The 26,362-nt window shown below is 35.1% G+C and overlaps 2 protein-coding genes and 1 long non-coding RNA gene across 4 annotated transcripts in view; 1 reads left to right on the top strand and 2 right to left on the bottom strand.

Annotated features, from left to right (window-relative positions):
- Positions 1-26,362, top strand: part of LOC119084358 (Kv channel-interacting protein 1) — a 67,545-nt gene that overhangs the window by 40,479 nt on the left and 704 nt on the right. For both annotated transcript variants that reach the window (XM_037194304.1, XM_037194305.1), the window contains exons 2-4: positions 24,900-25,268; positions 25,338-25,407; positions 25,484-25,554. In XM_037194304.1, coding sequence (XP_037050199.1) covers positions 25,110-25,268; positions 25,338-25,407; positions 25,484-25,554 — 300 coding nt within the window. In that variant the 5' untranslated portion in view covers positions 24,900-25,109. The remainder of the gene's footprint in view (positions 1-24,899; positions 25,269-25,337; positions 25,408-25,483; positions 25,555-26,362) is intronic.
- Positions 3,073-4,870, bottom strand: LOC119084352 (vitellogenin-3-like). The gene is made up of 4 exons (XM_037194297.1): positions 4,833-4,870; positions 3,839-4,762; positions 3,424-3,582; positions 3,073-3,355 (listed from the first exon to the last, which is right to left on the bottom strand). Exons 1-4 carry the CDS (start codon positions 4,867-4,869, stop codon positions 3,213-3,215), a joined length of 1,263 nt encoding a protein of 420 aa, XP_037050192.1. The 5' UTR covers position 4,870; the 3' UTR covers positions 3,073-3,212.
- Positions 7,334-10,030, bottom strand: LOC119084363. Its single transcript, XR_005089052.1, has 3 exons — positions 9,910-10,030; positions 8,052-8,162; positions 7,334-7,533 (listed from the first exon to the last, which is right to left on the bottom strand). It is a non-coding gene; the product is annotated as an uncharacterized LOC119084363 (long non-coding RNA).

Raw genomic sequence — 26,362 nt, 5'->3', positions numbered from 1 at the left:
CAGTTTGTCTGGCAAAGCTTAAAATATCCAAGTTATTATAATATAGTTTTTGATTCGTACGGCTTTCGTTTGTTCTACATTCGTATGTACATAAAATTGTATATTATAGATAACGGGCAACAGGTAAAATGTTGTACATTTTCGAATATAATAAAAATTTGGGTCGACCTGAAAAATATGGCTAAATAATGGAAATGTGTGGAAATGTAAGTGGTCGGCACTTTTTTTTCTATATCATTTATTTTACCATTCCGTACGTTAGGATAAAACGGTTTCCGTTTCTTGAAACAAAAAAGAAAGAATTTTCTTTTATTAGTGAATTCAAGAACCATTTGCATAATAAATTCTCTTCAACAGATGTCTGGAGTCCCTTTCCTGTTTCGATTCCGTGCCAGAAGTTAAACGTGGCACGTAAATTAAAGTTTCGGCACGGGGGTAAGACGTAAATTAATTGGAACTTCATTTCGAATTTCGTTTTGTATTATTTAAACGGGGTATATAAAAGGTAGAGTGGAAAGAAAAACTATTGAAACGTTTGTTATGGAAATGTTTATTTTTGAATAAAAAGAGCTCTCGTGTCTCATTGAATAATTTATATGGGAAATGACCTAGTTCCATGTCATATAATACAATCACTGTGTGGTGGGCTATATGTTTCTAGTGAAAGCTGGAGTTTTTTTTTTAATAAATTAAATTACATTTCGGTTGAAATTCTTATTTAGGCCACTATTGGACTTTGGTTGGCCATAAACTGAAAATTTTACCATTTTCGTATTTACATTTGCAAAATTAACATCACCATTTAATCAACTGCAAAGTGGGTATCAACAATGACATAATAGTGGGATAGACAGGCCTTCTATGTAAATATTTTGTTCAAGCGGTGAAGCAAAAGCAAATACGAAATATTCAAGTGTGTGTGTGAGTACCTTAAATTTATGGTTCTTACGTATTTTCGTACTTATTTTGAAATATAGGCGCGAAGGAAATTTGTATTTTCACTTTTTCTTCGAAATTGGTTTAAAGCATTTCTTTCTTTGAAAATTAAATATTAATCGAACTGAAATTTTTATTTCATGTAAACAATCTCTCATTGTCCCCAAAATTGAACTAATTTTGTGATTTTTTCTCCTTTTCGATCGAATGTTTGTTTTTATTAGAAATCTTGACGATCGGAGAATTCAATCAGTTGGCTGAATTTATAAACTTTCACGGTCAGTAGTCACGCATAATAAAAATGTTAGCATCGTCAATATTAAAATTTCGGGACATTTCTTTTTAAAAATTATAAAATTTGTCAGAAAATGTGTGTAATTAGGTAGTGAATTGTTTATGTGTAATTGATAGTAGCAGCTATCGTTTCAAGTGGTCAAAGTTGATTTCGAAAAGTCTGCAACAGTTTCACCGACTTGTCAAAAATAATTGGAATGTGTAAGTGTGTGTGTCTCAAGTGTATATTACACAGAGTTTACTTTTGCTTCACGATTTCTTCTACGTAATTCCTCTCTATCCCACTATTATCTCATTGGGTATCAACTACCACATTGTTACCAACGTTTCAAAGGAGATTTATTAAAATATTAAAAACTGAATAGACTGAGAGCTCATGAACTTTTAATGACTTTATCGGCCTATGGATTGAAATAGTGCTGCTATATCGCCCGTTGTAGCATACACTACTCGATTCTCGTTTCAGAGAATTCTGCATGGAATTTTTCTAGCGATTATATCGCATTTGTAACGAACTTCAGTTCACTCAAGCTTCATTCAATGACAAGTATGATGTAACCCAAATACGATTAATTTGTGTGTATATGTCTAGGGGTAGGCGAGATATCAATTAGGACCTAACTTTCCTCAGAGAGTATTTGCATACTTCGATTCGAGGCGTGGTTATCTCAACTTATCTTATTCATTTGTTATTGGCCGTAAAAGGCTGCAAAACAAATCAAATCAAAATTATTATACCAGTTCGATGAGGTACTCAACAGCTGATGAGCTCCTTGTTTACAGTACCTATCGAATACATTTCGTGCCGCCGTAACACTATACCAAAATTGTTTGCACATACTAAATTGAATTCCCTTTAATCAAATTTTCATGGAAAGACATTTGACACTGCGCCATTCATAATTTTATCAAACCACACAGACGAATTCGAAGAATTTCGGTAATAACCGCAGCAACACAAACAATGTTGCGGTACAGCAGAAAATTGCTCTTTTTCAAATATTTAATATTTTCCAACCCTCTCGGAAGCGTATAAGGACGGAGCCACCAATTTATGGCTTATGAAAACACTAAGGCAGCGACGCGACGAATAGATACTAAAATGACTAAAATCAACCGTCCAATACGTGTTTAAAATGTTTCATCTTCGTCGAGCATGGTCGTTACACGGGAAATGTTTTCACAAAAAAATTGGTTACAGGGAAATCGATCCTTCGGCCATAGGGAAATGATATATATGGAAACTAAAGCTTAGGGGCCATTCAAATAGTGCGCACGCACTTAAGGGGGAGGGGGGTCTGAAATTGGAACTTTTTATATGGAAAATCGCGTGCGAAACGGGGGGAGGGGGTCAAAAAATGACCGCACACTGCGTGCGCACTTTATGAATGGCCCCTTAAACGGAATAGATTTTTGTATAATTCTATTACATTTGCAACTAGATTCACTACTAGTAGGGTAAAGTTATTTCACCAGAAAATAGAGCGTGTATAGAATGAACTACTGAACAAAAAACTGTGGCGCTCACGCGTCCTCTACAGGCAAACAGAGGTTTTCTATGAGAAAAAGGAATAACGCGAAACTAATCAGTCTAGAGATATTTACCATTTCTCGCCGTCGGCTCGAGCTGGAAGCCTCTCATTCGCTAAAAAAGCATTTAGCATGCGTTAGGAAAATAACTATAATCACCTTCCGATACAAGTTCAACCAAACATTTGTGTTTGTTCCACGTGCCAGATGACGATCGTTGATCTGCAACAATTGACACATTTGCGCTTTGTTTAATTTCGACATCAATACATCGAGACAAACAGAAATCACACATGATAATGACTTGTACAGGCAACTAATTTTAATTTCGATTTGCAAATACTGGGAAAATTGCTATTGCTTATTCAGAAAATGTGCTTTAAAAAAATCTGAACCTTCATACTCTGCTTTTTTCACAACGAAGCTTTCACATCGCGTATAACCTTCTTATGTTAATTCGGACAACACCTCCTTCTCCAGAATCCCGGGGCACAATTATCGATTCCACCTCTTTTGACGGGAAGACGACCATCGAACTCGCTACACAAATCTTGTGCAAAGAATGAATGACAGGCTGTTGCTTCACATCCGGGAACTGCATTGCAAATTGAATTTAAATAGAGGATCACAAACGGAAAATGGATTTTTTTAAATGTTGCTTACATGAACGTTGACACTTTGCCTTCTTTCCAAGGCTTAGAAAACCGCACGTTCCAGCTCGTTCAACACCTTCCCACTCAGCACCAAAATCGCCGTAGCAAACTGTGTCAGTAGAAGGGAACCATTTCCAACAACTGGACAACCGTATTTCACCATTTTCATCTGGGGATAATTAAGACCAATAAACGCGACGCTTTCGACAAGTGGTATTTAGCCGTTTTGATGACATGAGGCACATCTTGCAACCAAAATTAATTGTTGAACTATTCTTAACGCCCTCATAATAACAGTTCGAATTGGCAGTCCAAAGTACAGACAAACTCATATAACATGACCGTTATTTCCCGACAACTCTTGCAACTTATCATTCCTTAATGGTCTTAGAAGAATATAGACATGAAAAATCGAATTGACTAACCTGGAAGATTTTCCCGTGGGGAAGTCCTTATCATACGAACATTTTGAAGAGTTTTACGCGAAGTCCTTGGTGGATAGTCGTTTTCAACGTCCATCAGAGCATCCACCTGGATTGGAGAATATCTGGTGTTGGTATCCAATGATTCCAATGTTAAATTGACATTGGATATTGTTTTGAGCCGCCCACTTGCACGGTCAGCCGTTTTCAAAGTTGAGACTGACGATTGCACAGTGTAATCATTTAGTGAACCCGATAGGATGATGCGGTTAACTTCAGTGACTATTGGAACTCTATTTGAGATAGGGAGTCTCTCCGAGTCTCTTCGCTGGAAGCATTTGGTATAATCTCTGCTCTTGACGACGTCGATATATTGTTCTTGATTTTGTAATCGGAGTAATGGAACCAGATCACGGCTGGACTGAGCCAAATAGTGTGGCAATGGCGAAATTTCGTAAACCGTTGCACAGTTCCCAAACATAGTTTCCTCGTTTACGTTGTATGCAGCATTGTCGCCGTCCATTTGGTATGGAGCACTTCTGTCAAGTCGAAGCTGGTTCATGACCGATTTGACGACGAACTTCAATTGATTCACTTGGTCCTCATTCAATCGACGATTAACAAGCAACGCTTTAACAACTCCATTTTTCAAGACAATATTGAATGGTTGCTCCATGGGAAGATCGTTGTAATGCAAGTCGTTCACATCCGAATCTGCGCGCCTTGTCGATGTTTGAAGTTTTGCATACTGCGGTCGGCTAAATTTTCCAATTAGTAGTTCATCTGATTCGGGACGAATGGTCAAACGAGCTCGGAAAATCACACCATGCCATGTTTCGTCCTTTGATGCCGAAAGAGTCTTTGTATAAACATTGTAATTGTACTCTTGATTTTGTTTCCACGCACCATCGACAGATACCAGGCCAACTTATTTAAAACAAAAAATTTAAATTTTGTTCCAGAATTTTAAACGAATCCACATCGACTTCACACTCACTCAAAACAATAATCAATAGTGATCGGAACCACTGCATGTTGATAGTGGAAAATGTAAGACTCTCATTAATCGTCCAATCAAGTGCAACGTGCTTATATAGACAAAATAGGCTGAAGTGATTAGAAAATGCACCGGTTTTTAGCTGATGCTGTCGTAAAATGAAGGCAAATTGTAAATAGTTTGCTTATCAATCGATTTGATTTGACACTTTCTTGATTTAAGTACAATTTTGATTCCTTTTCGTTGACTCAGTAAATCTCAGTAAATGACCTCAGTAAATCAAAGTTTGATTAAAATTTATCAGGTGGTATAATTAGAAAAGAACAAATTTTATTAACAAAGTTAATTGTAATCATTTTACATGTGGTATAATAGTTCCCTTCTTGAGTTGAAAATCAGGGTTTCAGTGATACAAATCAATCGAAAATGTTTGTGACACCTAGTCAATCCATGATATCCGATTGTCACTTGTGACGCAATTTTTTTTTTGTAAAATTTTCTTTCACAAATTTTTTTGGTCAATTTTTTGTTAATAAAACTTTTGCGTACGGCACACAATGCGTCATCCTCAGCGATATCAGTTATTTTGTAAGTAAAATAAAGGACCTGCGTCACATTTACCCTTTAAGGGTTTTTTTAGGCGTGAACCTATGAGAAAAATGCAAGACATCAGATGGGGCCTAAATAGCAATATTTTAATCGGATAAATGTAAAATTATGATCAAAAAATAGTCTCAACAAGGTACAAAGTTAGCAGTATCGATATGTTTGAAAAAGTTCTGCTGAGTGGCTCCAGCAGCAATTTTACCTGAACAAATTGACGATTTTCAAAGAGGTCTGTAGGACGGCGCGATCCGGAAACCTGCATGGTATGGGATGCACCTATGCATCTTTGCACCTAGATTAGAAGCATATTAAATCGCTCAGAAATAGTGGTCGCGCAGGCAACAGCATCACTTTAAACAAAAAAAAAAAATACAAAAATCGAACCCTCGTGAAATTTGAGTCGCTCTACGCTCCAGCACACTCGCCAGCACATCCATATCAAAACTTTTGATGTAAAAATGTTCTCTTATATTGTTCCCTGAAGTTTAACCCATCGATATAATATACTGTAGATAATGAGACACGAAGAACGAAATTTCGGAAATATAGCACACATACAAGTGAAAAAAATACGAATCACAACACAAAACGAAGAGAAAAAGGAAATTGAGAAATGCAGAGTTTCAATTATTTTCAAATATTTGTATAACTTATTTCGCGCGCTTTCTCAAAACGTTACACATACATCCATGTGATCTTTCCGCATAAAGTTGCTTTGACATTACTTATCTACCCTATATTATATCGATGGTCTAACCTTGCGATCGATACCTTCGCCTAATACAATATGGTCCGACCGCGATAAGTGTGATCTGTAGTCACGTTACGTCCAAGGATCCAAATTTTTGTTTTGACGAATGGGAATACAGTCCTCCCCATTGGGTTGGGCCATAACGCGCTGGTTTTTATAGATGATTATTCTATTTTCAGACATTTTTCACGGATTGGAACTGTCAAAAAGCCAGAATTTATGCTCCCCCTCTCACGTTTTTCGAATTTTTAATCGTTTTTCGATTCTTCTTATTTAAATTACTGTTAATTTTTAATCAAACAGAAAAAAAATTAATTTTTTGTAAAATATATTGAACGAATAAAACATGATTAATTCTCAAACACAATTTTTTTTTGTAAATGTAATTTTATAAGTTAGATCAAATTACACATATTTTGTCAAAAAAGCAATCGGATATTGATTTTTTTAGATAGTTAAAGCCTGTAAATATTTTTCATATGCAGAATGAGCACCAGCTGAATATCACCAGCTGGATCTGCTAACACACACTTATTGTATGATAAACAATCAAAACACATTCTTATCAATGTGTTTACTTCATTCATACGTGTTATGTGCGTGTAGATGACGTTAACGTAGAAATGCACTGTGTGTGTAGGTTGTCTTTGAATTGTATACAATACAAAGTGTTTTTGTTTGTACACCAGCTGGTGATATTCAGCTGGTGCTCATTCTGCATATGAGAAACTTTTAGCAATTGTATTATTGTAAACAAAAATTGTTCTGTACTAATACAGAATTTTCAAGTTTTGTATTTTTAATTCATATTTGAATTACGACTACGACCAGAATTTAACCCAAAAAGTAATCTTTTTCATGAGAGAATTTAAAAAAAAATGACATGAGAAGAAAAGAGAGGCATATAGAGACGTATAGTCTTTTATATGTTTGACTGATCTTTGAATATCAGAAAATAATTAATTAAAAATATAAATGTTTATAATTTTACCATAATGTAGAATATTTTTTGCTTAGTATAAGGTTGTCTATCGAAGTCGTTGAGACTTCAATGCCCCATTGTCTATTAATTTATGCACTCAAAAATAAAGTTAGCCAACTAAGATCTTAGTTGATTAAAAAAAATATTTCATTGGACAGTAGCAATGAAAAAAAAAATCAACTAAGACGTTAGTTGATTTTTTTTTGTGCTCATGCGCATTAGGTCAACTAAGATCTTAGTTGGCTAACTTTTTTTTTGAATGTGGTTGTATGAATAGTGTTCTGTTTACATCTTAGCCAAATTGAAAACTCTGATGTAGTGTTTCTTCAATATTTAAAATGACGGTACGTTAAATCAGGCAACTGTCAGAAAATGCAAAAGTAAATTTGTTCAATCAGTTTCTATCAGATTTTTCACGGTGAGCTTGAAACACATTTTAGTTGAAAGTGGTTGTACCCAAAATGTTATTGCTGTTTATCGTAAAGGACTAGGCCCTGATCATTTTCCCATAAAAATTAAAGTCGCTTGAACGGGGTTTTTTTGAGATAAACCATTTTTTTAATATAATTAGGGATCCAGTGAAGTAGTATCACCAGCAAAACATAGATTTTTCGAAGATTTTGGGCAGAATATTGATAGTATCCGTTAGCCTGAGGCTTTGCCTTTCTAATGATACCACATACAGCATGTTCCTTATGAGTACGATTTGTATTTAATCGTATAGAGTGAAGCAGAGTAACTCTGAGTCAACCCGTAATTTTTGTGGGAAAATGATCAGGGCCTAGTCCTTCACTATAAACAGCTATAACATTTTGGGTACAACTACTTTCAACTAAAATTTGTTTCAAGCTCACCGTGTTTTTTTATATTCATAACTTACATAAACAACATTTAAGTCCTGTTGGACAGTTTCCAATAGCAGGCGCAATTTCACATTGTTCCGAGCAAGCAGTACCAATGATACCGATCCCAGCAAATGTACACGGTTCAGCTGAAACAAAATAAACAAACAAAGTTGTATTAACTCGATAGACAATTTTTCATCATTCCACCTCTTGCTAAAGTCAAAGTAAATAAGAATGACCGATTTTCTGTAATTTAAAGTAAATGTTGTATTTGTAGATGCATTTGAACCACTCGCATTAAAGTACAGTATAAAAGCTTGCCTACATGTGCATTTAAACTGTTTACGCGCGGTAAACCCAATAAAACCACAAAAATGTTATACAAATATATATGCAAGCCGTTTAAAGTGTCCGGTTTGATAAAAATGGCTTGTATATAAAATAAGTACACAGCTACACTAGTGAATGACTTTAAATACAATTTTCATATGAAATGTACTTAAGGTCCCTGTCCGTGATTTGTGGTATTGTGACAATTTTTAACTTTGTACGTCGTTTTCTTGAAATCCTTTGACATCCAGGAGTAGTGGTAAACTTTATTATGAAGATTGAACTTTTGGCTTCGCAATTAATCAAAAATTAATCGATATTTAAAGAAATTCTTTAACTAAGTTTAATTTTTTAATTGGATCGAGATGTGCGTTATGGTGTCCGTGATTTGTGGTATTTTATATGAAATTCAATGGAGACCGATATTTGGAGGTATCTAAAGCGTCATACAAATTATACCGCAAATCAAGATCCAACAACCGTGATTTGCGGTATATTTTATTTTACATGTAAATTTGCATAAGCAAATCACGATCAGGTTTTCGCATCCGCACATCACGGTCAGGGACCTTACTAGAATTGGAATTTGAAATGCAAAATACAAAAACGGGACGTTCACCACATGTAAAAAACTGTCTACGAAACATTTGAAAACACACGAATATGAAAGATTAATTCACATTCACACTGTTTATACCATGTGTACGAATGAATACGTGCCCATTAGGGGTGTGCGATAAAGGATCGAGACTGCCGTAGTCCAAAAAAATTGTTATCATCCCTAGATGCCAAAAATCGATTTTGAAAATTAAAAAAAAAATCATTGACAACTTGCGACAAATCACAGAAGCTAAATTTTCGAGTTTTCGACCTCCCACCTATTTCGACCTTTTCCAAAAAATGTGTTCGTGAGTCGTCAAAGTTCGTGAGTGAATCTGAAACTTGAAACTTCGTAAAGTCATGTAGAAAATGGTTTTATTGGACTTGGTTCCAAGTGGACTTAAATTCTTGAGGATGTTGTGAGCTACCCAGAACAGAAACGTTTTTGAAAAATCATCTGAGAAATGTTTGTGTCGTCAGTGTTTGTTGAATCAATGACTCAATTGAGAAAATAGAATAAATTGTGTTTTTCTTTCGTTGTTAAAAGTGTAACTTTCTGTATGACTTATAGATAAACATTTTAATCTAACGATAAAATAATTGTGTATTCGTAGCCACACAGGACATGTCAATTTAATAAATTTTTGTAGACGAGAGAGCGACGAAATATCAGAATATTGTAATTAACAAGCATCTGAAAAAATGTTTTCTGTTTTTACCAAGGCAGAGTAAAATAAACCAGGCAGGAGCGGTTCATTTTCGAAACGCTTTGAATAAATAAAAACCTATTTATAAATAAAAAAAGGGACCTAATACACTGGATTAAAATGAACTCAAATGAACACTGACATAAATTGGAAAATTTTGTTCGAAAAAATAAATATAGGGCTATATATACAGCGCTCCTGCCTGGTTAACTTTACTTTGTCATGGTTTTTACTAAATTTAATTAAGTAGGGTTACCTGTGCCCTCATTTATTAATAAACTGAACGTCAGTACTGCCAACAGAGCAACTAAAATGACCGACTTTGGTGTCATTTTTAATAGTTTTTATAATTACACAAAAAACTTATTCCAACGAAACTCTACTCACGGAACTAACGAAGTTGCTGACAATTAGGCTTTTATATAGCGACAAATTTGTTTGCTCTGTGTCCACCTGCGTGTGCTTTAATAGCAATTTTTTTCTAGACAACATCACAGCAAAATGTTTTTCGGTCTTTTTTAGGTCTGAGATGATAAATACACCAAAAAAAATGGAATTAGGCCTATGAATTTTGTAAACAATCGGTGTGATATTGCTAGAGAGCTGCCTTGATCAAATATATTGCAAACTACTGTCAACACATAACAGAGAAATTGAGAAAATCGGAAGTGAAAATAGACTTAATTCTCTCTCCATACGAAATGTGTAGAATCATAGACCGTTGCGTGTTTTGTCATTTGAAATACGATTCTTGGTCTCAAAGGAACTGTCACGTAAACGGAGTAAAAAATTGAAATAAATTCAATTTCCACTCCGTTTGCGTGACAGTTCTCTTGTTCTATTTTACAACTGGCATGTAGACGGAGGCTAAACGGAATGCCCTTTTTAAGTGGAAACTATACTTTAGATCACACTTTTAAATTTTGAGTCAAAGAATGATGCGATCCTTGAGCAATCAGACTGCCCACAAGTTTCTTTCGACCTTGACCATCTCTTTTACAACTATATTAAACTCAAATCCAATTACAGCCAGCTCCATTGGTAATGCAATGACAATTTTCTACACTAGGTGCACCTGAACTCAAAGGATTGTATATTCATTGCAGGCTCATTATATATATAAATTCCAACAATCTCATTATTTTCCGGCAGAGTGTCTTACCCAAAATAGTATTCCTTGGATATGCATTTCCTTTACCATTTGGTGGTACATGTTATACTTTTTGGTCGAACATATTATAATTCACTCGTCTTAATATACTTCTTGACGGACTGATATTTCATTTCGTTTAACGTTTTTTTTTTCAGTGTATCATTCACACCTGTTAAAACCACATTCCACTCAACTCAACGTCGATTTAAACAACTGACTGTTTGGTTCAATGTTTTGTTCGGGATATACAAAACTAAACACATAAACTAAATGTGTACTTTAGATTTTGGAATTTTCAAACATATTGATTCGGTTTTCTTCTGTTTAAATTCTTTCAGTACATTTTTTAACCATTTTCCTAACAATAGGTTTCTCAGCATTTGCCACTTGTGACGCAAGTTTCTTTTTGTTAAATTTTCTTTCACAATTTTTTTGGGTCACTCATGTCGAAAATAACTCAAATCCATCGAAAAATCCGATTGAAGTTAGATAGTTCCAGAGGAAACATCTGTCATCCCAAAATTTAGGAACCAACCTCCGAACAGCTCACTAATTGAAAATAACTCAAATCCATAAAAAAACAGACGGAAGCTAGGAAATTCCTAATAGAAAGTTCCAGAGGAATGATTTGTCATCCCAAAATGTAGGAACCTGGTGGAAGTTAATACTTAATGATCCCCACAATTCCCAACAAGAAACACATTCCAAAACAACACACACCTTTCACTATATCGTGTACCGAAACATACCTCACTCAACATTCATTTTATGGAGAATTTGTGGAGCTGTAACTACCAAGATATGGGTTTTTCCAACTTTTGAAAATTTTAATCTTATTTTTGGGCCTATAACCAAAAAACCAGGAAAATTTATAAAAACGTTTAGGAGTTGTTGGATCCAATTTTCCATAGGAACTAAGTAACTAACTAACTAACTATCGATTTCAGCTATCTGAAAAAACGAAATTTTGCTTATTTTCATACAAAACCAAAATTTTAAAATCTCAGCCAAATCTTAACCTCCTTTTACGTGTGATAGCTCGTTGAACTCGTATGGATGCCTAGATTCCAAATATGTAAGTTGGAGTTAAGGGGATGAAATCAAAAATTTGCTGTAAATATGCTCCACCGTCCCCAAAAATTTTGTAAAACATTTTTGGTGGTAGATATGTGTCACGCCCGCTAACTAACGTGCGGACATGATATTTTCGACAAGTTTAAATTTTTATTTTCACATCTTTTGGATTTATCTAAGAATTCCAAGGTCTTTGCGCTAGATATTCGGTGAAACATCTGTAGAATGTTTGAATTTCATCTCAATAATAGAACCTCAATTTGAAAGCAACATTGGAAATGACTTATTTTCTGCAGATATTATTCATCGATGCAACAGCCTAAATACAGCGAAAGCGATGTTTTCAATGTTTCAATGGTTCAACCTACTTAAAGAATAATGTACTTACAGTTAGAACAAATTATTGTAGAACGGTTTAACCTGTCACAGACGGCAAGCATATTAACAGTTTTACTATCTGATCTATTAGTTCAGTTGATCGAAGATTTTAAGAGATTGATTTCAGAAATCGTCTACTTCATTTGTTTTGAAAATGCCTTTTGTTATTATAAGACCAAATTAGTCAGGGATTGTCGTTTATTGTTGCTGTTGTTGGCGATAACAGATGACAGCCGTTTGTAACAGGTTGCAAATGTTTGTATTTATTTATAGTTACAATAGACAGGCCTAGGCCAAAGCACTGTCGTCAGCTTCGGTGCTAGCCTAGGCGCATTGCGCATTTTGTATTTTATGGGATAAATGATGGAATTTGTTTATGTACTGTCCGTTTGACAAGAGGATCGCCACGGTTCAGCAGGGGGTTTTGAACATTTGTTTTTTACACGTTGGCACACGTGCTCTTGTCAGATTCAAGATTCTTTTTACGAAGGTTACGCTGATTATACTTTGTGAAAAAGGCCAATACCTTGCAAATATGTCACATCTTGGACAGAATTTGACACTGCAATATCTGCAACATGAAAAAACTAAATGTTCGAAACCCCCTGAAACCCCGTGCTTCCACCTACGTAATATACACAAACTAGGTGAGCCAATCTTAATTTATTATGTCAGAGAGCAAATTTTGAGTTATTGTTAACTGGTACCTCATAGAAACTACCTTCAAAGTGACAACCTATAGAAGTCCGATCGACACCCAAAATCTGACAATTCAATTGCGAAAGAGAAACGAAACGGTCGTTTGTTGACGTTACGTTCAAAGTTTGCATAAATTGTGAAGGTAACACAAACCCTCAGTGAAATTATAGATTCCGACTTTCAGCTGAATTAATTTTTTTGTTATGTTGTCATCATCATTTTTTTTCTTCTGAATAATGTTGTTACACCTACTCTGTTTGTATGGAATCGAATTCACTTCCCCACTAATTGCAACTTGACGCAAACAAATTCAATAGGGGAATTCCTTTCATTTTATTTATACTAAGTATATCGCGTATATTCTGAGTATATCCAGTATGTATTCGTATAACTTCGTATATTCCGTATATTCCGTATATCAAGTATAAGTCGCATGTGTTTGACAACTGCCACATGTAGAAAAATGAAATTTTTTAATGTTTGTTTTTGTATGTGATTGGCACATGATTTCAGTCTTTTTTTGTTTGATCGAAATCCATCGCGTAAAAAATTTCATTTTTCTACATGTGGCAGTTGTCAAACACATGCGACCTCGCATGCGACTTATACTCGATATACGGAATATACGAAGATATACTCGTTATACTGGATATACTCAGAATATACGCGCCAGTACCAGTAAAAATAAAATGAAAGGAATTCCCCTAATATGTGAGCAACATAACGACGCTAAAGTCACCTGAAAATAGACATCCGTGCGTAATTCAAAGTATATAAACAGAAGGTAATGCACATCCGCGAAAAAACACGGCACCCAACTTTTATATGAATACGATTTCCCGGATTTTCAATCATTTTTAAATTATCACAAAAAAAAAATTTCTTGGGAAAATTAAGGAAAATCTAGAAAAACGTTTTCCCAAAAATATTTTCCGGTAAGATTTAGTTGTAAATTGTTTTCGCAGGAATTCGTTGAGTTTTCCATTATCCAAGCGGATATTTTTGTCTGATATTCCCCGAGTGCACATGTAGCGAAATATGGACTCATTCTTCTTGGCACATCATTTGTATTTTTCCATTCCAGAAGCACATGTATAAAGAGGAATGCCTATCGTATCCTTACATATCGTATATATATCCCGCCAAATGTTCAGACAAAAGTTAGTCCATATTACGCGCAATTCTAACTAGAAGTTACACGATCCACGTACATATCATAATGTTTTAGTGGCTTTCGTAAAAGCCCTCTAATGATGGAATTTCTTTCTTTCTGTGTATCCCCAAATGTGAGCAGAGTTATCCATAAATCTATGAATGTTATGTACGCAAGCAAGAAGGGACCCCAAATTTACATTTTTTTCGTGCTTTTTCTTTTCTGCTTTTTTTTGGGGAATTCAAACAACGTCTTCACAATGGTACTCTCAAAGCAATAAAAAACAACAAAAATAAATCCGAGTGACTTAACATCCTTATAAATGTGTCAACTACAAGAATTCTAGCAAAATTAATGTCGTTTAAAGCCAAATAAAATTGTGCCGGTTGACTTATAAAGTTTTTTTCTTCTTCTTCTTCTCCCCATTCGCGTTCAACTATGATATTATTGTCCTTGTTCGGTATATTTACATTTCGAACACGGTGTTCTATTAAGGTGACAACATGCCACCGTAACGAACACTTTTTTTCCACATGTTAAGGGAGCACACACGAATGTGGGTGGGTGTGATGAATGTTATTACATCACCACTATACTGTGGATGTGTACTTGTTCTACTTGTCTATTAATTTCGCATGACCTTTAAGTCGATCGAATTATGCAATTTACGTAAATAGAACTAGGATGTACCTCGTTACACTTAAATGTTAATGTTCATTCTGTTGGCTGGTGGTGTGAATCGGCAAGTTTATTTTGAGAAAACTTGTGAACCATCCCAATGTTTGAAACGCTAAATCACACCAGAGTTGGATTGACGTTTCACGTTATGAGCGCTCACTGCAAAGTCGAGAAACATTATCGTTATTGACGGATTCAGTCAACTGATGGATGATTAATTACCGGTATGAGTGTTTCTAAAAGTTAAATTTCAAAACGCCCAAACTGGAAATCTTCACAAAAGAGATGGTCCAAAAAATCAAAAAATCATGGTGTATGAACAGCAGTCTTTCGCAGTTTTACTAACGGATCTATTACTTCATTTGATCTAAGTATTTTTATGACATTCTTTAACATTCTTTCTGCTATATATGACCACTTACGTCAGAGCTTGAAAGAACAAGCCTTTTGGAGCAAAGTCTATCTCGTGTGAATTTGTTCTTAAGGTTCTGTGGTTGTGTATATATGAAACCACAAAGATTCTGACATAATCGTCGATAGTATCGATTAATTCCTCTAGGTAGTCCACCTCTATGGTATCGATTATGACTAATCAACACAACGCCAAATCGTTGCCGACATTTGAGTAAAAAATTGATTTTTTTCGATGCTAATTTTAAACTAGTGTCTTTTGGAAAAAGGGCGAAAATCGTCTGCTGTTAAAATGGGTTAGCTTTCAGTAAATAATTGAGTTTTCTCGGATTTAGGATATATCATCATAAACATTTCTATTTTTTATTAGAAGCTTGTCCATTTCAACACCAAACGATGTTCGTACTTTTTCCAAGAAGAACGCGAGTCCACAGTTATCATCAAAATAATAAAAAAAATGCGCCCGAATATAGGCAACAATTTGGCGTTGTGTTGATTAGCCTTAAGAAAGTATTCATTCAGAAACTTTTAGCCCTTTTTATTGGGAAAATGACCATTTTCAGTTCGACCAAGTCAAATGAAAAATGAACAATCCGAGCGAAAGTGTGACCGAAAGTTTAATTTACTTTCCGTGATCCAATTTGTGTTTTAAAACGACACAAAAAAATTTATTGTGAACCGTGACTTTTGCTGCTAACAAAATAGTTTCTTCATTCTCTGTTATCACAAAACTTTATTTTATTTAACTCGACTGAAACATCCACCTCCATTATGTATTTTCCTTACTGGGTGTGTGCTCTGTATTTAGTTCTAGTTGAAATAATGTAAACATAGTTCATGGTTTAACGTTCAAATAATGTAAAGCTGCTGTTGTTGTTATTCCTCTTTATTATGTGCATTGAATAAAGCTAGCCGAATTTCAGGAAAAAACAAACTACAAGAAAAGTCGCTATTCTTTATGGGTTTGTTTGCTTTGGATAATTTTGTGTGTTTACTTCTGTATCCATTGTATAATACATGGTGTGTTGTATACCTACACCATTGTTGATAAACTTGAACCGAACATTTATATTTGGTGAAAATTATGTGTTTGCATTAGAATATATATTTGGACAAATGGATTTGTTAGTTTTCTCGTTTGTTTTTCGGTCGGCATCCATAAATTTCGTCGGAGTCCTTTGCAGTGATTTTAGGATACATTAAACGCTAAGAGAAAGGACAAACTGGACTGTAATGAATTCATTTGACAGCGGTGCCTTTTCATGCAGTAGCAGTCTTTAATTTCAGTTGGTTTTCGTCCTTATTTCCTTCCAAGTCTCGTATACCGAAGAGAAGTTGGATTGACATTTTTTCATTACTTAGGATTTCAGAAAAATAATCTTGCCTCCCCATCAGCCTAACAAAAGTCGGCGCCTCTGAAAAAAGCTAGCTTTCAAGCGCACTGTTTACGTGCAGATAATCGGAAAAATGTTTTAGAAAATTTAATGGCGAAACAAACAGAAATTGTAGGATGTCCAGTCCATTTCATCCATTCGATTATCGTATCCACCCTTAACTACCTTGTTCCGTTTTTATTCTCTTTGTATCGAACCCCATACTCCGCTAACGGATAAACTACTATATGGATGACGGAATAAATGCAGTTTTCCTTTTATCTATTTTTAAATCACATCACAAAGGCACAACGTAAAGCACACGGACTGTCGTCATTAATGAGCAAACTTTTTTCACTGTCCCCGAATAAACGCAGAAAAGCGAACGAAAATGTGTCAAGCAGATTTAACTCTATCCACTTCATCACTCCATAACGGTATGAATTAGTAATTCGCTGGGAAATAGAAATCGACAAAGTACCGAGATTCATTTCAAGGGGATGTATAATGCAACGAAAGTCAGGAGTATTCAAATGCATTTCGTTATGTAATTTTAATAAATTCTGTACGACGACATTCATTGTTTATTTTAAAAGTAGATGTGTGAGTGCCGCTGAGAAAATACCAAAAGCTTTTTTTTCGTTAAGTGACAATAACTACCAAAGTTCACTATTTATTTCTCTCCTGCGATGATATGTCTGCGATATGTGTAGCCTTGTTAAAACTGACAAAAATTTGCTAGTGAATGTTGACGAATGACTTGTAACTCAATAGGGCATTGGATTGGACGACATCAGGGCCGTAGCTACTAAGGAGCGAAGGTGTGCTGAGCACACCCTGGAAACTCTTGAGCACACCCTGGACCGACTTGAGTTTAAAAAAAAATTATAAGTAATATAAACCTTTGAGGGAGTGCTACCAGTTGGCACTAATAGACTTAAGTCTTTATATTTCTGTATATAGTTCTGTATTTATTATATTGTTTGTTAATTGATTTTTGATTCGTATCTTTTAATTGTATGAATGTGAGTCTAACTGTGGCACATAATATATTTCTCAAAAACAGAAGCTGAGCATCTTGCGTTCAGTTCATCCTTTCGTCTTCAAATTTGTATTCAAAATAAGGCAGACCTGGAGTTTCAATGCGTAGCAAGGCAGCTGTGGAACACCATTAGGTCCCTGTGGTTGACAATTATAACTGAACTTTTTACTGTTGTAGACTAGGGCGTCATTTTCGGGAAATTTTGAAATTCTCTGCTTTAGCTCAAAATCGTTCAACCTAATTATAAAAAAATTTAAGTATCCGTGCGAGTTCAACAAGCTCACGTCTAAATCGGTGGCAAGGATGTCGAGAAATTGATTCTCGAATTCAGTGAATTTGCATACACGTTAATGGAAACTTTGTTGGTTGCTTCCTAATTGTATTCGTTGTTTCGTTGCCGTGAAATTCAAATTTTGAGTCTTGTTTCGTGGCCGCAAGCCAAGAAACAAGACTCAAAAATTACTTCCTTATTTCAATAATAAATAAATATTGGAACAACTAGATTTACGTAGAACAAATTGTTGGGAACATACCCGAAAATGGAATTTTAAAAGTTAAAACATTTGAAAATTTGAGATATAATAGTTGATGTTTCAAGGTACAATATTTTCTGTCGAATACAATTTAATAGTGGCTCGACGAAATCGTTTGGCCAAAATCACGGTTATCTGAAAATTTTATTCACACCGGTTTTCCGACGAGGCTTGCATTTCCCGTCCAGTCTTCGGTTTCCTAATGAGACTTCCAATGGTTTTTCAATAAAAAAAACGAAATGCCATACAAAGAAGATTAAAATCTTATTGAAAATCAGAAAGTGACTCAAATGGAGATGTGTCTTTAAAAGGGGAAGGTTTTGAAATGAAGAAGCCGCTTGAATTTCGAAACTAACTGGAAAGATAGAAAATGTATTTAAGCCATGAACTAGAATTTTTTCGCTCGAGTAAGTTTTCAGCTAAACAAAAAAAAACGCTCGCTTCGCTCGCAACTTAATACTACCAATCATACGGACAGAATATTGCTGAATTCATTGCAACTCAATTTTACTAATTTTGAGTGATTGCTGGGAGGTGCGGGAATCGTGGTTTTACAGAAAATGAAAAGCATTTCTCTAAAACAATATATAATGGAGATAAAAAATGTCTTGCAGATTGTTCACATATTTCGAAACCTGGTTATTCGAACGAAAACATAACACCACTGCACTCACGAAACATTTATTCAAAAATGATCACATCAACGTTGATTTTTTAATACAAATCCTAGAAGTTGAAATCATGTGTGCATTGACTTTTCATACACACGAAATTATTCTGTGAGATCTTTTATTGTAAGTTGCCAACATTGCTTCGAAAAAGTGAAACAAAACAAAACAAATCAAAACAAAACAAATCAAAACAAATCAAAACAAAACATGTTTCGGCCACTTGGCAACAAATTACAAGATCTGTTTTAAGGATTAATATTTGGATTTCGTTAATTATTCTTTTATGGTAGCTTAATTATGATTGGACTTAGAGGTAAACAAAGTGAAACATAAAAATATTGTAAGTATTAGGTCGCGAAACAGCACAAATTAAATTTGTTTTCCCACGGAAAAACAATTTGTTTTTAGCTGTTTCGAAGCAATTTATATTAAAAAATTTAAAATTTTACTTTGTTTACCTCTAAGTTCAATCTCAATGATGCTACCTGGAAAGAGTGATAATCGAAATCCATGTATTAATCTTTAAAACAGATCTTGTAATTTGTTGCCAAGTGGCCGAAACATGTTTTGTTTTGTTTTGTTTTGATTTGTTTCGTTTTGATTTGTTTTGTTTATTTTGATTTGTTTCGTTTTGTTTCATTTTTTGAAACAAGCATGGTTTACAAAAAAGTCATAGAACAATTCCATGTAATGTTTGCACAGTGTACTCTTGCGAACTTAAATGAAAATAAATCAATGTGATTATTTTTGAATGAATAATTGGTATGGTAAGTGCAATATAGTGTACGTTTTTGATTCAAATAGAAATTCTTCTTCGAAAAGATTAATCGAATTGCGAAGACTTTTTTATCTCAAATTATTTTGTTACACAGAAATGCGTTTCATTTCGCTATCAAACCATGATTTCCAACCTCCCTGTTGGAAATCTTAGTTGTTTCAATAATTCGAATATTTTGTACGTAATTTCATTAATATGACTAGATCGAACACTCTTCCACACCATGGTGACTATATCGAACACTCTTCTTTTACGAATATTTGTTTTTAGTGGAAATATTTTTTATTCACTGATACAGGAAAATCGGATTTGAATAAATCATTAATTGAAGATCAGCAACGAAAGATCGAAACCTAATCATGATATTTGTGTTAGATCCATAATGTTAGACAAATAACCTAACACAAGAGGGTTTCACATGAATTTGTAAATGATTTTTTTCCTCGGAGCTGAGCACACCCTGAAAATCGAGTCTAGCTACGGCTCTGGACGACATACAAGTTTACCCTGAAAACTACAAAAGCGCCGTCCTTGTTCTGAATAGCTGAATACGGTTGTTTAATGACGTTTTATACTGAAAACTACAAAAGCGCCACATTCAGCTAATTTGCTGACAAGTGGTGAAAACGTCAACAATATCCATGCCCTATGGCTGACGGATCGGCTTATGCAAACTATGTAAGTGCCGTAAGTGCGGTAGTTTGAACAGCGGCTTCTTTTCGGCGGCTCTCATGGCTGACGTCAATGTAAAAGAAACTCCAAATGCGAGCAAATTGCATTTAATCCCATTATGCATTTCAGGCATTAATATTCCCGATTTTGAATGGGACTTCTTTAAGTTTAAGCAACACAGAAAAATTGTGCCACAGTAAAGTAGAATACGTAACAGTGTTTCCGTTTAAAATGGGTTTAGTTTAACGAAGAAGTAATCATGTTTTATTTCAGACTGAAATCTTCACATTTATAGAACGGAAGTGCTTGGAATAGCGTTACCCTTCACCGTTTTTGGACCGCCCGTACTTTGTTCTTTCGGGAACGAGCGAGCCGCTGTTTGTGCTGCTCGCACAGCTCTACTATTGCCTTCGGAGCGAACTAAAAACTTTCCACTTGTTAAAATAAAAATGTGCGAACAGGCATACTATACATAAACCAAACCCTCGTTTAAAAACGCTTACAAAAAGTCATTACTTTCACAGCTATCGTTGTTCCATAAGCAAATTCATCCATGAGGCAAGGAAAGCAGATTTCGCTTTACCACATACATAATACTTTACATACCCTTCACCAGATGTGATGCGATATATTCATAAGTTGAAAATTGTTTGAGAAATTCATCAGAAAATCGTTGAATTTGTTGACTTTTAGAAGCTATCTTGTGCAATTATCAGCTCAACTCAATATAACAGATTAGCGATTAGTGCCGTTCCTGTCATCGAAAGGGAACGCGACGACATATACCATTGTTCGATGCCTAAGTGGTGCTTTAAGAAATTGTGGTAATATTATAAGCGATCACAATGTTGATTTTCTGTTAAAATAGTTAATTTAAATGGTTGCGCATCAAATTGGCTTCCTTGAGAGGGAATTAAACAGTTTTGAGAGTCATGTTGAACTTGAACTGAAGAGTCTTTGACAAAGTATTCAGAATGTGCATATTGCTGATATATGAGTTTCTTCGAATTAAATTGTTTCACATGAAGTGGAGGTGATGTGTAAAATTGACCAAATACATCTGAAAGAGAACAGGAAGCACAAGTCGAGCAGCGCTGTTTGCTGCCGGTTTTCTGATTTAAAAAAAATATTCCTTTAATGATGGTACCATCTTCTTAAAGTAAATTAGTGACCTGACTTCTTCATAAACTTTTTCTCCGTAAACAGATTCAGAATGTTGATTCAGACGACTATATTATCTGTTAATCACGAAGATCACGAAATGCTATCTAAATTTTCTAATAGAAATATGCGGAGAAAATCCACTGATTTGAACTGTTAAAATTTTGGTGTCAGCTGCCTCGTCGTAGGTGTCTTTTTGATTTGATTTCTTTTGAAACCACTAACAATAATGACAAGTGCAGTCTAGACCAACGGCTTAACGTCACTTAGGTGCTAACTGATATTTTGCCTGTAAGGCGGTTCTAGTTTCAAACCCTAGGCAAACGCAAGGTTCTTTAAGAACTTTGGGCAAACGTGGAAGCACCTTCCTAAACAGGTTAAGACAACTCTGAGTTGATCACGAAGGCGGTGACACACAATTGCGGATGCGAAGTTTATATGTAAAATCACAGCTCAACTACTAGCATGAACACTGAATTGACAAATGTCAAATTTGGAGGCTTTAGTAATACGAGCTTAGGATTGTTTGTATTGTATGTTTCAACTCATACAACGAAAACAAGTCATCTATCGGTATAACTAATTACCTACTGTGATTTCATCAGCCTCCGAATATTTTCTATGTTCATGCTAGTAGCAGTGCTGTGGTAAAATGAAACTTAACAAAAACAAAATTCTGAATTTCCGAGAAAAATATTTTTTTCAAGTTGATTTCTCTCACTATCTGTTTATAAAATTTGGTGTCACCCGTCTTCGTGGTTCTTTCAGAACTTTCGGCAAACGTGGAAGCACCTAGTTCAGTGGATTTCAGTGGATCTCTATTTAAAATTTTAATTACACAAAACGTTCTCGATTTTAGTACCATTCGTGAATATTAACGGAAATGAAGTAATAGATTTGACTCATGATAAAATGAAAGCATCATGCGCGATAAATAAACAGCTGTCGGAAATGATGCATGCTTGCCTCTGTGACACATAATAATGTCCTCAACGAGAATACACTCACTGTGTGTACCGCACGTATTAATTGAAGCGTCAGCATATATATTACAGTAAATATTAAATGGTTTAACTTAATATTACAAGCCCATCGAACGAGCGAACATAAATAATTCATGAATAACGAAAAACATATTCAATTTGATAGAAAATTTAACCATCTGAAATTTATACGGAACCGTACAAGATTAATGATTGATTTTATTGGCACACCCAACCGACGACACATTTTACCGAGTGAGAAGGAGCTCGAGAGTAACCAATATCATTCCGAAATCGGCTTCCTCTGTCGAAAAAACATTTTTTTCCCACATTAATGACACAAAATCATATAAAAAATAAGGGAAAATGTTACAACTTTTCCATTAACAGACAAATACACAAGGAGACCCGTGTGTATAATATGGGAGCAACCATACACAAAAAATGATTGATATTATTTTATCGAATATCGTTCATCCCGATGTGTGTTATTTAGATATTGATGATGCTGTCAAGTGTATTACTTGATATAAATAAAAACCCACTTGACACGCCTTCGGTAATGTGTCAGAAACTGAAGAAACTTTCATAATAATGTAGAACACCATCGTACAAAACCTCTATCCACCAAGCAATGAACCAGTGCAAAAGAAACGAGAAGCCTTTTTCCACCCACCGAACCAACCCTCATTATTTCAAAACTATAAAGCTACTTTCATAACAATAACTTTTATGTTCATGTGACTAGATGATGTTGGAACGATATTTCCGGGACACACACCAGCTCATATTTATGACACACAAATCTGAATCACAGAAAGGGGGAAAGTACTTAGTCGAAAATATGATCCACAAATTCCACAATTTAGATCCAAAATATTCAAACCTTTAGATCACAAATTTCCATTTAATCTGATGCCAAGTATTCCAAGAATAAAAGGAATCATACTAACATATAAAACGCGTAGAATGTGTGGGACTAAAACAGATAGTTGCATGAACATTGCTAAGTATTTTGAGGTGAGAATGTATGAATAGTTAAATGCATTAGCGAATTATATGTAAAATCAAATTTTGCTTCCGTTTCAAATAGTCTGACGATGTCAATAGAAATTTTTTTCATAGTTTAGTTTAAACTGAGCTAAATTAATGAAATTGCACTTTTCTTATAATTCGCTAATTTTCTGCTTCTGCATTTAACTATTCACATGGGCTATGTAAGAATGTCGACGCCAAAATTTATTTATTATTTGTTTAACTGACCACAACAGTAACCGGAAGCTTAAAACGTCTTTGCTAGTAGACTGTATATGTTTCAATCTAATATTAGATGGATTGTATTTGTGGGTTGAAGAATGGTTAAGAGGGATTCTTTTGAATTTCGACTGACCGAAATCGGCGCTATTTTTTCCGGGACTTTTTTATCTATGCCTAGTTAGGCCTTGGTGCCTAGGCCCCAAATCCAGTCTCAGATATTTTTGATCTTCCATACCTGGCTGGTTGTAAGTGTAAGTGGCCAAAAGTCGAAAAATGAGGTTTCGTAGTTCGGATTTCATTTCAGTAAGGTGGCGAGGACACGGGCGTGTATGGGTTCGTTGGAAAGCTGAGGTCAAGTACTCCTGGGGCAAATATTAACTTCATAAAATTTGCTAATAATCGGCCGAAAATATGACTTCTGGAAGATTTCTCAGAATCGATGGAACCTCCGTGAACTTTGATGAGAGCTGTGACCTCACTAATGCAATTATTTGATTAAATTATTACTTATTATGAATGTGGAAGGCCTCAGCTTTACAGCGATACGCATATTTACTAGTTTGGCGGAGTGAAACACACAGTTTTCATCTGTTAGGTAGTCACGTACCAAACTACTAAATATGCGTATCGCTGTAAAGCTGAGGCCTTCCACATTCATAATAAGTAATAATTTAATCAAATAATTGCATTAGTGAGGTCACAGCTCTCATCAAAGTTCACGGAGGTTCCATCGATTCTGAGAAATTTTCCGGAAGTCATATTTTCGGCCGATTATCAGCTTTCCAACGAACCCATACACGCCCGTGTCCTCGCCACCTTACGGAAATGAAATCCGAACTACGAAACCTCATTTTTCGACTTTTGGCCACTTACAACCAGCCAGGTATGGAAGATCAAAAATGTCTGAGACTGGTTTTGGGGCCTAGGCACCAAGGCCTAACTAGACATATATAAAAAAGTCCTGGAAAAAATTGCGCCGATTTCGGTCAGTCGAAATTCAAAAGAATCCCTCTAAAACATATTTCTAAGTATAAAAAGTGTGGTGATATCCCCCTCGACCTCGAGGTAAATTAAACGATGGTCAAGGGATATAAAAATGATAAAAAGACATTTCCATCCGAGAAAAAATTCTGTCCATTCGACCATTCGCCAATAAACCACAAATTTGTTGATTCAAACATCGATAACAACTTCATTTATTTCTTACATTTCCCTTTCTTTCCTTTCCAGATTAAATCAGCATGATTGATACAATTTCGCTGACGTGTGGGCGAGATCGACATTAAATTTAATTGGATGCCATTATGAATGACAAATAGTACAAAGTGCAGTGAATCTTATCCCACGATCTCCTCGATTATCCCACGATAAAAGCAACAACAGAACGAAACGAAATTATCTTCACAAGAACCGAAACCGACAAACAATAAATAAATTACCATGGCAACACCGCCAGATAGTCCCATTGAAGAAGTAGTTTATGAGCTGGAAACAGCTACACGGGTGCCAAAACCAATACCAGTGGCTCTGGAAGACTTATGTCGACAGACGAAATTTACACGACAGGAAATTCGGGTTATGTATCGAGGTTTTAAAACGGTAAGTCGTGAGCATTTGGAAACCTACAGACCATTTTAACTAATTAAAATATTTTTTTTACAATAAAAGGAATGCCCTGAAGGTGTTGTACACGAAGACTGCTTTAAAGATATTTATGCGAAATTTTTTCCTCACGGAAGTAAGTTCAATGCGGTCCTATGTTTGACCGATGACAAATTTCATTGCTCGTTATTAACTTCTTTTCCTTTCAACAGATTCTAGCCTTTATGCGCATTATGTGTTCAAAGCTTTTGACGTTAATTGCAACGGAGCAATAAGTTTTCGAGTAAGTGTCCATTCTTATATGTTCTGCTTTGTCATCCCGAGTAAGAAAGAGAGTTCTCACAAAGCCTAAATCGATCGAATTCAGACTTCTCACTGTCTCAGTGTGGAAAATTTTGTATGAAGTTGAGGACTGAGAAGTCTGAATCCGTTCCATGAAAGACTTATATTCTTTGTAGTTTTTAAAACAACCCTACCTCACATCCATGCTCTACTTATACGTTTCACATTATTTGTTCCGTTTTGTACTTCCTCGTCAAATTTTCACATTTATTTCCCCGAAATTGAAGAATCAACGAACTCAACCATCTAAAATCAATTTTGTGATGTGATGGCGGGACACTGTTTACGCTGATCCTTAACAATTACTCTCAAAATTTTTTACAATTCAACAACTTCAAGCAATCAATTCGCAGATTTTTAAACTTGACCTGGTTTAAAGTTAGGTTCAGGTCAGACCCTTTAAGATGACGTGATGAGTTTTTCAAAATTGAAAATTCACAGCGTCATTTTAACGCTCAGTTTTTGACATTTATTATATGACGTCAGGAGGAGGACTTGCGTCACGCCCGCTTGCTAACGTGTGAACATGACTTAAGCTTATTATTTTACAAGAAAACCATTCAAACATTTGTTTCTATTATCAAACGTGAACAAAGTGCCTGTTCAGGTTAAGTTCTCTGTGGATGATTTTTGACATTTCTATTAACTTTGGACTCAATCTATCTGAAATGTTTTTTGATATTTCCCTTTTTTACCGCAAAAATTCAAAATTTAAATTGAACTAAAAGCTCAAATTTCCTGTAATCTAG

Source organism: Bradysia coprophila, unplaced genomic scaffold, assembly GCF_014529535.1.
Source record: "Bradysia coprophila strain Holo2 unplaced genomic scaffold, BU_Bcop_v1 contig_732, whole genome shotgun sequence".
Classification (NCBI taxonomy): Eukaryota; Metazoa; Arthropoda; class Insecta; order Diptera; family Sciaridae; genus Bradysia; species Bradysia coprophila.
Note: the sequence above shows the minus strand (reverse complement) of the source record. Positions and strands in the feature narration are given on the sequence as shown.